A 13,795-nucleotide genomic window follows, 5' to 3' on the forward strand; every position below is an offset into this window, starting at 1 on the left:
GCGATATTTCTCAGTTTCCTTGCGTGTGGTCAAAAGCGAAACACAGAGAAACGAGCCTGTCAGTGCTCTCCAGCTGGCAAACTAGAGGCCGAGTGCGAGAACCGCCTCCGCGCCATCGACATCTCGGTGTGTGCTCTGAATCTAAATTCATCTTACAACTTTGGTTTTTGGCTGCAGCGCCCTTTGCACTCCAATTTGGCCATTCAACCAAGTCTCTAGAAAGCAGAAAGGGCCGCGACGCTGATCGTACTTGTGGACGACCTCTCGTTTCCCTAAGCTCGGTTTGTTTTCATAGCAGAAACGGCCCTGAACGTTCGCAGGTACAGGAGTGCCTGTCCAGCTGTTGCGGGAGAGTAGATTCCACGCTTCGTTGAGCACACACACTTTGCGTCTTCTCTGTGGCAGCCCATTCGTGTTCTCAACGGCGTTGAGTTTGACTGGCGCCTCAGAAGCTCTTCTCACGAAACGGCAAGCAACGCCTTTTCCGTGGATCCCAAAATGACGTGCGGAGGCTGTTTTGGGGAGGTCATCGGTTTCACTCGAGTGCCGAAAAAGCAAGAAATCATTGGAGCTTATCTGTGGCGTTGCCATGAGGACCTCGGTACCTAGACACGTTTTCGCTGTGTTCACACACAAGACGTGGGCCGTCTAGGGAAAACGTTAAAACTCCGCTCACGTTCGGTAAAGATGATTTCGCCTAAAGTGGTCACAGGACATGTTTGCCTAGATTGTTGGCTCCAATCGCGTGGCCAATAAGAAAGGGTTTCCGATTTGCGAATTGGTGCGCCTCGAGGAGCGTCTTTAGGAGCGAAATAATCATCCCACGAAGATTAGGTCCAGGTGCACGCGTTCGTCGAGTGCAGAGAAGGCCTTCGCGTGGTCAACATCCCGAGGCAACCAGGAAGAGTGTGTCGCCTTGAACAGCCTGGTGGCAGTTTTGTCTCCCCAGCTTTTTTGAGAGTTTCACGGGGCCGCTCCGCACCGATCCCGCCAACAGCACAGCTCGGGGTGTATGTACGCCTGGGTGGTGCGTGCGCGTTTGTCGCGAAGACCGCTAATTGCAAAATCTAAGAATTAAGGCCGTGTCTCTTCATACATTCCAGGGATCACTTTGTCGTCAAAACTATGGGTACAGGTGTGTCGATTCACTCTAGCGACTTTCACATTTTGGAGTGCGTACAGATGAGGAGGAGACTCTTGCGTCCCAGGAAAAACGAATGCTCTGCACGCCTTGTGGCGGTTCACCGTTTCGACACGCCCTGAACGCCCCCGAGAAAAGCGGATATTCGCGCGTTTTTGTGTACAGCTACACTTGTTTTCTGCCATGCCATCAGACACTCGGGAGGGGTTACACGAATGCCTTTTCACGCGAAAAGCAAAATTGAAAAACCGCGAACACACTCCAACCAAAAGCGGTGAGCGACAGAGACCACTGCCATCTTTCGTTTCGCGAAGTGACGCAAAGGAAACCGAGGGAATTTTAGCGGACTCCACCATGCTTGCTCTTCAGTTCCCTCGATCGAGTTTGCCCTCGTTCGTGTAAAAACAGCGCAGCCTTCTCGGCACGCTCACATCTGGACGTCTTCGCCACTGGGCTCCACCTGAACACAAAGCAGAATTTGCAAAACAAAGCAATCATCCCAATGAACGGTGTATATACACTACACATACACTTATATGCCAAATATTTATGTGCATAGATGCATTCATTTAACCACATATATATGTAGATTTGTCCGTGTATTTGTAGAATCGTAGTCGACATGGAAACAGAGCGAGAGGAGAAAAGACTGAGGCTGCGCGGAAAAGCAACGATCAGGAGACCGAACCCGAGCGAGAACTGGAAAACAGCGGCGAGAGAGGGAGAAGGGCGGTGACGAACGCAGAAGCAGGCAAATTTGAGGAGAAACGAAACGCAGACGCCCACGAAACTACCCAGGCCGTTGTTGCTTACATTCATCTTGTCGAGGAGGGCTTGGATTTCATCAAGGGACAATTCTGAGGCGAAACAGAACAGAGCAGGAACCGAAACGCGCCGCCATCGCATCAGCAAACCAAGCACAAACGGATCCCAAACTAGCGGCAACGGGAGAAAGAGACGTAGATCCGAAAAAGACTGGTGTCTTCCCAAAACGTCAAGTAGTGAGTAAGAATGGGCAGAAGAATAAACTCCGAGACACTGACGAACAGACTGTACCTACACAGTATATATATATATATATATATTCATTTATAGATACATAATAGCAGCGTTCATGAATACCACTATATATATATATATGAACAAACTGGAACAGTGGGGTGAGCACGTCGATGAATTAGGCATGTCCGTCTCTGTCAAGCTTGAGTGCAGATTAACGGGAAAAACTTGAAACGCGCTCGACAGGAGAGCAGCGTTTCAATTTAAGCACTCGGCGTATGAAGCTTTTCGGATATCCTCCTGGACGCCTCCACACCCGCCAGTCTTTCACTTGGAAAATCCAAGGAAGGAAAGGAGAGACGCCACTGCATACGTGAGGGGGATATTTCTCTCCCCGCTGGGGGCGGGACTTGAATAAATACCCGATTCACGCTCACGATTTGCGATCACGAGAGGCGAGCAAAAGTAAACAAACACAAGAGCATGACGATAGCGTGGGAAAGAAGCAAAAACGACACAGCCCCCACAACGGAGAAGTCCAGGGTTTTTACGCATTTTCCTGGAGAGGGGACGGGGGCAGAGGGACGGCTTCACGGACAGAGTAGGATAGGCGGAGCGGCATAAAAAAGAAAGCAGGGAGACAAAAGAAGCCAGAAGAGCAGCGCAAACAAAAAAGAGACTTACCCTTCCACGGCTGGTTCTTTCCAACAATCGCCATCGAAACGGTGTCTGCTGTCAACCTGTGTAACACCGAGCGAGAACAACCGACATGGATGCGCAAAAGCGTCTCTAATTTTCCTCCCTGTCCGTCGATATTCACCCGTCTCTCTCACTCCTCGGCCTAGCATCGCCTCTATAACAGACCGGGAAAACCCTGGAAACGCATACGGGCGTCAAGAAACGCGTGACAGCTGGATGTATGTGAGTCTCAAAATACAGAAACGTGCCTGTCTATCGAAATATTCATTCACTTGTTCATCGGCCTTTGTGAATATATTTTGCTGGCGACACGTCCACGCGGTTGATGCAGCTGCAAATATTCGTCGGTGCATGCACGCCAAAGATCCAGATGTTTAGATCTCCACACGAATGACAAAACGCGGACGGAACGGAAGCCTCAGTGGAGCATGAAGGGAACGCTCCAACAAAAATATAAACAATAACGGCAGGCAACACACATTCAAATACACACACACACACAGCCCTCTCTCTCTCTCTCTCTCTATATATATATATATATATATATATATAGATATATAGATAGATAGATAGATAGATAGATAGATAGTGCACGCAAGCGTGCAGGTGTAACAGTAAATACAGAGATGTGTTTGCGTCCACTGCGCTTGTTCGGCGGCACGCAAAGGCGCTGCGTCGCAGCCCGGATTCGTGCGTTTCGCGTTTCTGTCGCAGTGGGGAAACGCAATTCTCTTGCGGCACTCCTCACTCAGCATCGGCAGCCAGGGAGGCGTTCAGAGCCTTCATCGCGTGGAGTTCCAGCTCTTCGGGGGAAACTGAAGAGAAAGAAAAAGGAGGACAAAACTGGAATTCAGCACGACCGAGAAACCCCGCGTGCATCGTACGCGGCTGATGCTCCTGCCGAACCTCATTCTCGCGTTTCCCGGTCTTGAGGAAATGAGAGGAGGCAGAGAACGCAGGAAGACACAAAGAAAGCGAGAGGCGGAGAGGTACCGGGAGCAAAGACACGAAGGGGGAAGAGAAGGACGAGGCAATGCTTGACAGCGCGGCGGAACAGGGAAAAAGCCAGAGAGGCGACGAAACACAATACCCCACCAGAACGGAACAAAAGGGAGAGAGAAAGAAGGAGAACGCGGAGACGTGCCGCACCGAGACGCGAAAGATGCAAGATGCACAAAACACAGCAAACCAGCAACTCACGTCCAGGGAACGATTCGAAGTTTCTCTCCAAGTAGGTTTTCGAGGACTGGGATCGCGCGCCGAACGCCATGGCCTGCAGGTGCAAAACCACACGGAAACCGCCCCTCTGTTTCACACGCGGTGTACGTACACCTCGGCGGGGGACGTGGAGTCTCGGTGTAGACAGCTGAAGAGCGAGGCAGCGAGCGAGACTGTGGGGCAGTCTGAAGAGAATGGGGGGGGGATGGGGGGGACTCTTCTGGGTTTTTTTCTTCTTGGCTTACGTAGGATTCGAAATAATTTCCAGAGGGACATGTCTCGAAGAGGTGCGGGCCTGCGTCGTCGAAGCCGGCGGCCAGGAGGCCGACGCCGAACGGGCGTTTGCCGCTCCTTTGCGTGTTTGCTTGCGACTCTGAAACGGAGAAGACGCACGGGGAACGCATGGACAGCGGGACGGCTGGCGAGAGGCGAAGCGCGCGCACTGCGGCCTGCGTCGTGCGTCGCGTCTTTACCGGTTTTGCGAGACTGGCGAGGACCGCCGACAGAGGGCGAGGCGCTCGAAGGCAAGGGCCCAGAAAGGCACACAGCGTCTCGACTTGCTGCGAGGTGCGCGTCTCGCTCGGCGCCTCGGCCCGTCACCCACGGCACGCCTCTCGAGCGCGAAACAGAAAACAAGAGGACGTAAAACGGAACAGGAGAAGCGAAGAAGGAAGAAGAGAGAAGAAGGAACAGAGGAAGGAGCGGAGGGGGTGAAGGGAGGAGGAACAGAGAAACAGAAGCGAGAAAAGTAGAAGAGAGGAAGAGACGGGGTAAGCGGAGAAGACATCGCAAAGAGGAGAGAGCATGAAGGACCGGGAAAACCAAGTGGGTGCCCGAGACGGCGACAAAAAGAACTAGCAAATCTCAAAGCCTCGAATTCGAAAAAGTGGAATAAAAAACTGAGAGATGAACCCAAAACAGGAACGACATGCCTCCGCGGTGTGTCTCGGCTTGCTCCTGCGCGGGTTGCGAGCCAACTGGGCTTTGGAGAGGTTCGTGGAGTTTTCGAATCTTCTCGCTTACTGTCGGCAACCATGAGGACGAGACGCCCGACGGGGATCGGAGCGTCGTACACGTATTTGTGATGGAAGCACTCGTTGCGCATAAAGTTACTTATCACCTCTGAAAACAGAAACACGAGACAAAATCCACGAACAAAACTCGACAACACTCTCACGATCTCAAGAAACACACCATCTTCACTGCTGCACTCAGACTCCCCTCTATGTTTCGTCTCAAAAGCATACATATATATGTGACTTTTAGCGATTTATGTACGGCTTAGGGGCAAGGCGCACGATACACGCGCTTCCATAGTTGTAGATGTACATATGCGTGGTTTGCGAGGCGAACCTCGAACGGACCGTCTCATGCTCAGCCCTTCTTTCTGGGAATGGAGCCTCATGGCTCTGTGCAGTGATTTATCTCTTTAGCTCTGAACCTATTCATTACACGGATAGCTTGTCCCTTTCTACTAATTTTTACAGAACTCGTCACTCCTGACTCGCCACCTTCGTACACGGGTGAACATAGATGTCTGTTGGTAGCCCTAAATGCCCCGACTCAGACGCAGAACCAGAAACAGCAAATCTGTAGACATTGGTGACAAGATATGCGGGAAGACGCATTTGTTTTTTTGTGGAGATCCTCACTTGCATCTGCAGTAATGCCCGACATGGCCACGCCCACGTGATCGTCGATTTTGAAGAGTTTCTGGTGGTGGCCTGCGAATTTTGAGACCGAGCGCTTGAGCGAGCAAAGAACCTGCATGCAGGGGAGGCGCGGAAAAGAGCGAAAAAAAGCAAAGACGGGCGGCACAAAATATATGAGACACGACACGGATACGTATTCCGGAGCGAGACAGCACGCGAAACGGCAGGGGCTGCCAAGCGGGACAGATCGAGATCACCAGAGTCCAGCAGCGAAACAACATCGGCAAGAAGAACGGAGAAGAGAGAACGAGAGGAAGAGAGAACGAGAGGGAGAAGGAGAGCACAAGACGGAGGAAAGACCAACGACAGGGAAGAGGAGAGATCGACCGGAAGGAGGAGAGAACAGGAGGAAAGAAGAGAGAACGAGGACAAAGGAAGGGTGAAGGATGTGCAGGAGAGCGTTTCACGGTGGAAAAGGGTATCAGGGAAGAAGTGCCCAGCGGGTAGGGAGACAAAAGACGAGAGGCAAAACGGGGGGCGGAGACGAGAAAGAACAGGCGAAGAAGCGTGCACCGAGGCGGATGCCACAAAGATGACAGAGAAGCGGTGCGAGACGCAACGAAAGGGAAAACGGCGCATCGCCGCGACGAACGGCCCTTTCACCAGAAACAAAAAAAGCGCGATACGGAAATAGTCGCCACACCACAAGCGGAGTAGAAGTGGGAAATCTAAAGAAAGAGCGCGTAACGGCGACGACAGAGAGAGCGCGGCCGCCAGAGGCCGGGGAGAGCACAACAGAGAAGCGCGACGGCGCATTTCTGGATTGAAAGCGTAAGGTCACCCCGAAGAAAGGTTAAAATGAGGAAAGAAAGGAGATCTATCTGTCTTTTTTCTCAAATCGAAAGCGTCCAAGCAGAACAGAAGGGGAGGTGCGAGGAGTCGAGGATAACCAAGACGGGGAGAGAAGATGAAACCCAGGAAGACGGCAGAAGAGAGCGAACATTTTCCCCGACGATCTGCTGCCTCGAGAGTACCCATCCATTCCCTTTCCCGCAATCTCTCTTGTTTCGTCTCTTTCGCTGTTTCAGCCCCCCCCCCCCCCCCTTCGCCTATCCAGAGCACGCGTCTATCACTCCTCGGAACACAGAAGAAAGGAGACGGACGACGAAAAGACAGCGGTGCCTTCTCTTTCGGAGCGAGAGAGACTCCAGAGGATCTTAGCGTGAGGCAAGCATGAGGCTTCGAAGAGAAAGAACTTTGAGCTTACCACGTGAGTATCGGAACGGAGACCGACACAGCAGGTGCCTTGTTTAACCGCCTCCATGGCATACTCGACTTGGAAGATTCGCCCCTGAGGGCTCCAAGTGATGCAGTCCGTGTCGTACAGATTGCGATACATCTTGGCGAGGAAAAGGGGAAAAAGAAGAGGAAAAGTGGAGAAAAAGAGAAAGGGTGCGAGAGCGAGAAGACGCACACGATCCGGTAAGGCAGGCGGAGAGTCGAGGGCACCAGACGGAGGCGCGAGAACGAGACCAGAAAACCACGAGGAAGAGATTTGCTTTGGCGAGGAAAGAGACGTGGAAAGCAGAAGAATGGAGAAGAGACACAAGTGGAAAGGAAGACTGGAGGGGAAGAGATCGAGGCGCAAGGACAGAGAGGAGGTGCCGTGAAAAGGGGCGAGAAAAACGGAGACAGCTTCGTGGTAACGAGTTATTTTTCTTCTGAAAGAGAAGATCGAACAGACTTCCAGCTGAGACAGAAGACACAAGAAGGGGCTACCGCTTCTTCGCTTCTCTCGTCTTGACGGCAACAGTGTGTGTATGTGGTGTGTGTTGGACACGCAGCCTGTGGCCAAAAGGTCGTTCGCTCTTCGAACGAGGAACGGAGCCGGCGCGTTTCGTTTTCGAAAGAGGCGCAAACGTTCTAAAACAAGAGAACCTCTCTTTGCACACCGGAGAAAGAATGTCGCAACGGCCACATGCCGTCTTCTCGGATTTTCTGCGCTAGTCCTTTGCGCGGCACGCTTGATCTATCTTCCCCCCTCTGAAGCTGCCTAGCGTGCGAACCACCGCGACACACACAAAGTGCGCGGCCTTCTCTCTCAGCGCGTGGTCTCTCTGCATGCAGCGGATTAAAAACAGGAAACGGAGAGGCGAAACATAGGGGGATTGTTGAGAGAGCGGCGCTTTCCCTTATGTCCACGCGAGATCCAGTTTCTTCTTCCCCTCGGTTTTCCCAAATAAAAAGCCCATGTGGTGGGGCGGCGAATTCGCCGTCTCTCTCAATCGACACGAAACACGGGGCATGCAAGAAAAGTTTGCCGGCGCTTTACGTTCGGCTGCCGCGAAACGCTGCCTTTGAGTCTTCCCGCTTTTTACAACCGATTCCAAAGACTCGCCCCAGCCGTCTCTCTCTCCACCCTGCCTGTGGACCAGCCTGTATGCTCTTTTGGGCCGACGATACTCAACCCCACTCTGCCTTTGTTTTTCTCGCTCTTTCGTGGCCTCGCATCTCGCGTGGTCCCAGAAGATCCTCTCTCCTTGCCTTCTTTCTCCTTCTCCTCGTTTTCCGTCTTCTGTTTCGTCGCATGCTCTTTCTCCGTGAATACACCGCTCTTTCACCATCCTTCTCCACGACGGCTTCGCACCTTTCCCTCCATGTTGTTCCGACACGACGTCGTCTTCTCAACCTGATTCGTTTTCGCGTGCTACGGCCTTTCGCCTTCTTGCCCAGTTTCCGTCTTTCTCTTCCAAATCCCTCACCCTTCCGCCTGTGTCGTGGTTACCTCTGGATGGCCTTTTCTTCCGTGCCGCTGAAAACCCCGCCGGAGGGCTCTCTTCTTTCGCTTCGCTGCGCCGTGTTTCGACCTTACTCGATTTTAGTTTACAGAGATATCTTGCTTGTTCTGCATCGCGGAGCTGGAGTCACATTCAGGCGCCGTCCAGCCTCGTTCGCGTTGCTGGCGAAGCGTCTCTCTCTCTCGGCAGGCGTCGTTCCCTGTCTCGCCCTCTCTGTCTCCGGTTTGCTCGAATTCAATCGCTCTCGCTTTGCGAACTTCCGTCCTTGTCGTTTCCAAGCGCGATCCGCGTTCCAGGCTCTTGAAGAATGTCGAAGAAATTCTACGACCGTCTCCTGAAGGGGAGCGGCGTGCAGTCCCGTCCCTTTCATTCTTCCTTCGGAGCCTCCATTCTGAAGAAATTCGGATGGGAAGAGTGAGTTTTCCCCTCTCGTTATATTCCTTCTTTTCTCCCTGTTTGAGCGTTCTCGTTCTCTCGGTTTCATCCCGTTGCTCTCTCAACGAGGCTCTCCTGATTCTCCTTTTTATCTTGTCTCTCTCGCGCTCCACTGTTTCCTGCCCCGGCTCCGGGATTTTCCTTCCTACCTCGTTCTCCGCAGCGATGGAGGGGAAGAGAAACTTCAGCGCCGCTGTTGTGTTCACGCGCCTCTTTCCCTCGAAATGCTTGCGCCGAAAACGACATGCAGGGAACGCATATGTGTGTCTGTGCAGTCGAAAACTTCTCGTTCTCGAGAGACGTGCAAACCTGTCCACCGGTTCTAACCAGACAAGTACACGTATATATCCGTCTATAAGCACACACGCACACGTATGGAAACAGATACAAGTTGAGGCATGACTCTTCAATGCAGAGAGGCTTTCTTCCTCTCCCGCAATCTCTTCGTCTCTGTGTACCCGCTCCGTAGCGCTCTCTATGCGCAGCTACACGGATTCTTCAGTGGAATCGTGTTTCTCTTCCCAGAGAGTGTCGCTTTTCATCCTTTTTTCTCGCTGAGACAACTGCCGCCTCAGGGACACCGGTGAAATCCTGAAGGTTTTACTCGTTTTCTGCAGAGGCCAGGGCTTGGGTAGAGAGAACACCGGCCGCACGGACTGTCTTCAGATCAGACGTCGCGAGGAGAATGTTGGGGTAAGCGGAGAACCGGAAAAGAAAATGCATTTGCCCGAGTCGCCACAGCGGGAGCCGATCTGAAAGTCGCAGTGCCGGCGACGCAAGAGGCCAGCAAAGCAATACCTGTATCTATCTAAGGATGGATGTTCGTTGGGACATCTATGCATATGTATGTATATAGGTTTATGTTTGCATATATGCATGTGTGCATCGATAGAGGCATTGGAAGAAGCGGGGTACGGAAATGAGGAGCGACGTCCTGGTCGGAGGAAAGGCCAGAGGAGAGATAAACGGTCTCGGGGGACGAAACGGATATGTGTACGGGAGGAGCCAAGGCAAACACACTGTCACCAGAGAAAGCGCGCATTAGGTAAAGAGCGCAACGAAGAGCAACAAGGAGAAAGTGAAAACACGTTGCCGTGAGGTACAAATCGCTTGTTTGTCTCAAGCCCTCGTGCGTGAGGAAATCGATATCAGCTTGCATATATGCATCCACTTATCCACTTGTATCCATCCCCCTCGCTAAATCGCTTTATCTGTTTCTGCGTGCACGCATATGCACACCTCCACCTGGATGTATGTATATATATATATATATACATACATACATACATACAAATGAATTGGCCGGAGCCTCCAGGCTGTTCGTTTATTCGCATGATGATCTGTCTGGGCGATTCGTTTTTGCGCGATTTCTCAAGATCTGGAACGATTCCACGTTCTCCTTTCTGCGCAGCTCGGGCATTCCGACGCCAGCGAGACGAAGGGCGAAGACCAGTGGAAGAACTGGTGGGATGGGCTGTACAATTCCATGGCTGCTAAGCTCAAAGACAGCAATGGGGTAAGGGACGAACCGGCGAAGGACGCTTCAAAAACGAGAGTTCACGAGAATCCGCCGCAGCCGTCCTTGCTCGCGCGAGAGATCGTTTGTCTTCGCTCTCGGGCACACGCACGCAACCCGCGAGAACGAAACTCACTGCGGAAGGACACAGTCATACTCGTTTTATGCATGTATGTATATGCATGTGTATGAGTGTATTGCTTTCTGCATTTCTATCCGTATCTCTCTGTCGCTCTCTATATACCTCTGCATGCCTCTTTGTACCTGTCTGTCCTGATCTGCCCCGGGGTACATCGCGCTGCATGCTGATCCATGGATACCTGTCTCTACGAGGCTTTCTGTGTGAACAGATTCTTCACTGCGAATGCAGAACTGCGAGGCAGTGTCTCGTATCGTCTTTTTCTTTTGCCCGCCCGGAGCGTGCACTTTGTTCTCTCGACATTTGATCGTGCGCTGTGTCTGTTTCTTCACGGCGTCTTTGACCTCACCTGGCGTCTCGGTTTTCTGTCCTTTTCTTTCTGCTTCGCTGCGTGCTAGGCTGCGCGTGACGCCTCCGCGAGCAACTCTGACTCCGACTCCAGCGGGGTCGAGGACGAGGACGGCGGAGGCGGGCGCTTTCGACGGCGGTCCTTAGTGCGTGTCTCTCAGAAGCTCGCCAGGCAGAAAGGCTCGGCGGAGACACCCGGAGGCAGTGTGGGGTGTGCTGACAGCGACGAAGAGAGTGAGACGTCTCAGGAGGAGTCGACGGCTGCAGAGACTCCTTCGAGTTTGTCTGAGGCGTCTCCGTCTGCTTCGAAAGCCTTTTCCTCTCCGCCTTCCTTTGCGTCGGGCAGCGCAAGAGCCAGAGACCCCACGGACCGCGAGGAGGCGTCGCTGGAAACCCGCAAGAAAGACAAAAAGAAAAAGAAAAAGAGCGAGGCTAGTGCGCGCGATGAAAAAGAAGAGGAGACGGAATACGGAGATGCGTTTTCCGTGGAGGCAGAGAGCGAGAAGCATCACGAGGCAGAGAAGGAGTCAAAGAAGAGGAAGAAAAACCGCGATGCTGAGCGTGAAAGCGGGAAGGACGAAGAAGGAGACACTGTTTGCGTCGGAGAGAAGAAGAGAAGGCGAAAGGACAAGAAAGCGCGAGAAGAAACAGACGTGTTTGAGGATGACGGGAAAGATGACGAAGCAGGTGTAGCCGAGAGAGGAGAGGACGAGCAGAGAGAAAAGAAGAAGAAAAAGAAGAAACACAAAGAGAGCGGTCGGTGAGGACTTGACTGAGGGGCGACGGGCCACGGCGCTGGGAAGGAGTGAATGCTTTCCATTTCAAACTTTTTCTCTGCTGCATGCGGATGGGAAGCCGCCTGCAAATCAACAGGAAGAGACGGTCGAGGGCTGTGGCTATTCGCTTGCCCGTATGACGTGTTTTAAAAAACGAAGCGTCATTTGTCTAGTCGTCTTTTACCCTATTCATCCTGTGAGTTCTTGTCTTTTTCTCCTCTCTCCATTTACCACTTTTGTTGTCGCGCTCTCACGAGCCTGTAAAACTGTTCTGCTTTGAGTGTACCCTTCCAGTGAAGACCAAAACGGTCTGCCGACACAACAAACGCGTTTTCTGTGATCGTTCGCGTGTTTGCTGGCGCTTGAAGGCACACTCACATCGGGCGCTACGATTTAGGGTTTAGTGTTTTCTCATGTCACCTTTACACAGTTTTAGGCTTCACAGAGCTACACCCGAATGGGCTTTCAGGTGAAGCACGAAGTATACAGAGATACATGCATACCTACGGGCGACTGCGCACACAGGGTGCATGCGTGTTTTGTATGTTTGTAGATTCCCGCTTTTGGAGCCATAAACGGGGGGACCACGCAACTGCAGGCGCAGCCGCTTTCCGACGATGTTTCGGTTTGGCCGTTCGAGTCGTTTTGTACTTCCAGCTCTCGCTCTCGGCCGCTCAGAAAGCCACCAAGAGCCGTGTAGAGAGGCAGGCATCGGAGGCTGCAAAAACGGGCGTTTGCGGCGCCTGACGGACCGCCCGTGCCTTCGGAGAGCTTCTGTGAGAAGGCCGTCACGTGTGTGGTCTTCACCGTCGAACGCTTAGAGGCGTTTGCGGTAAAATCATATTTGATTACGGAGCTTTTCCCTTCACGTCTCCCCCCATTTTTTACCGCCGAGGTCCAGCTGGCGCACAGAGGCGAACGCTCTCTTGGGACTCTTTGTTTCGGTGTGTATTGGCGGCTTGCTTGTTACCTACTTGCCGAGAAGCTGTGTAACTTTGAGTAACTGCAAGTGTACGTTTTTATACAAGATCCTCGCGTGCCCGCCGCCCCATCGTTATTATTTCTGCACTTTGTTGAAGCAGGATGGAGAGTGGTCCACGTTACTTTCTATCTCGAAACTCCAAACAGTTTTCAAGAAGGCACCGGAAGTGGCTGTATTCCTGCGTGGACAGCCGGTCTTGGCTCTGTGCTTCGCAGCTGCCTCTAGGGAACGGTGAGAGGTTTACTGGAACTCCCTGGCGTTCGCCGAAACGTGCTGGAGGGTGCTTGGGAGATTGCCCTGGCTTCCCCCCGGGATTCTGTCGCGTTGTTGGGGAGGAAAACTGCCTAAAACAGAGTGCGGGGTTCTCCACAAAGCCGCACCTCGAAGGGGTGCGTGAGGCTTTATGTATGAGAGGGGACTCGCCGTCCCCGTCCCCGTCGAGCCCTCTTCGCCGCTTCGGCGCCGGAGCCCAGAACAGGTCAAAAACGCGTGTGGAGCTGTCGTCTCTCTCTCTCTCTTGTGTCCGTGCTTTCACGGTGTGTGCGTATCACCGGCCGGGCCGCCCCTCCCAGGGACGACACGAAACGACGACAGAAATCGAGAAGGATCCACAAGGAGAGACGCGAGGCGATGCTGACAGGAACGGTTAACCTGGCGGGAAACCTAAGAAGGGGCGTGTCAAAAAACGCAACACAGACACGTCGGGTGGATGCATCGATGTACACAACGCCCATCGTTGCATCTGAGTCTGGCGTTTTGTTGTGCGTCCTTCCGACTCTTTGCTGTTTCTCTCTCCCTGTTCTTCACTTGCTTTCTCTTCCCACGTGCGTCCACAGCCGCACTCCGTCTATGAACGGCCACGTTTCTAAAAAGGGTGTGAACCTCGCTGCAGCCCTCGTAACGGCGACTCTTCGTCCTCAATACGCGCCCCGCCACTTGGCGCGTCGGGTCTCTTCTGTGAAGTGTATTGCGACTGTCTAGCATGTGCGCGAACGGCCGGTCTGCAGGCGAATTGCGGGCTGTTGCCCCCCTGACGAAAAACGGGACTCGAGCCTCGATCTCCGTCCCTCGCTTCGCTTTAAATGTGTGTGC

At 52.9% G+C, this 13,795-nt stretch overlaps 2 protein-coding genes across 2 annotated transcripts; one reads left to right on the plus strand and one right to left on the minus strand.

Annotated features, from left to right (window-relative positions):
* Positions 1 to 1,568: 1,568 nt before the first annotated feature.
* On the minus strand, positions 1,569 to 7,108 carry NCLIV_067980 (Proteasome subunit alpha type,related; the record flags this gene model as incomplete). Its single annotated transcript, XM_003886350.1, has 9 exons — positions 1,569 to 1,601; positions 1,955 to 1,998; positions 2,825 to 2,880; positions 3,588 to 3,654; positions 4,040 to 4,112; positions 4,303 to 4,430; positions 5,081 to 5,179; positions 5,710 to 5,821; positions 6,977 to 7,108. The coding sequence occupies 9 exons, from the start codon at positions 7,106 to 7,108 to the stop codon at positions 1,569 to 1,571; spliced, it is 744 nt and encodes a 247-aa protein (XP_003886399.1).
* Positions 7,109 to 8,814: 1,706 nt separating this feature from the next.
* Positions 8,815 to 11,709, plus strand: NCLIV_067990 (putative G-patch domain-containing protein; the record flags this gene model as incomplete). The annotated part of the gene is made up of 4 exons (XM_003886351.1): positions 8,815 to 8,921; positions 9,560 to 9,635; positions 10,354 to 10,458; positions 10,996 to 11,709. The coding sequence occupies 4 exons, from the start codon at positions 8,815 to 8,817 to the stop codon at positions 11,707 to 11,709; spliced, it is 1,002 nt and encodes a 333-aa protein (XP_003886400.1).
* Positions 11,710 to 13,795: the final 2,086 nt, after the last annotated feature.

The sequence above is a fragment of the Neospora caninum genome, chromosome XII (genome assembly GCF_000208865.1).
Source record: "Neospora caninum Liverpool complete genome, chromosome XII".
Classification (NCBI taxonomy): domain Eukaryota; phylum Apicomplexa; class Conoidasida; order Eucoccidiorida; family Sarcocystidae; genus Neospora; species Neospora caninum.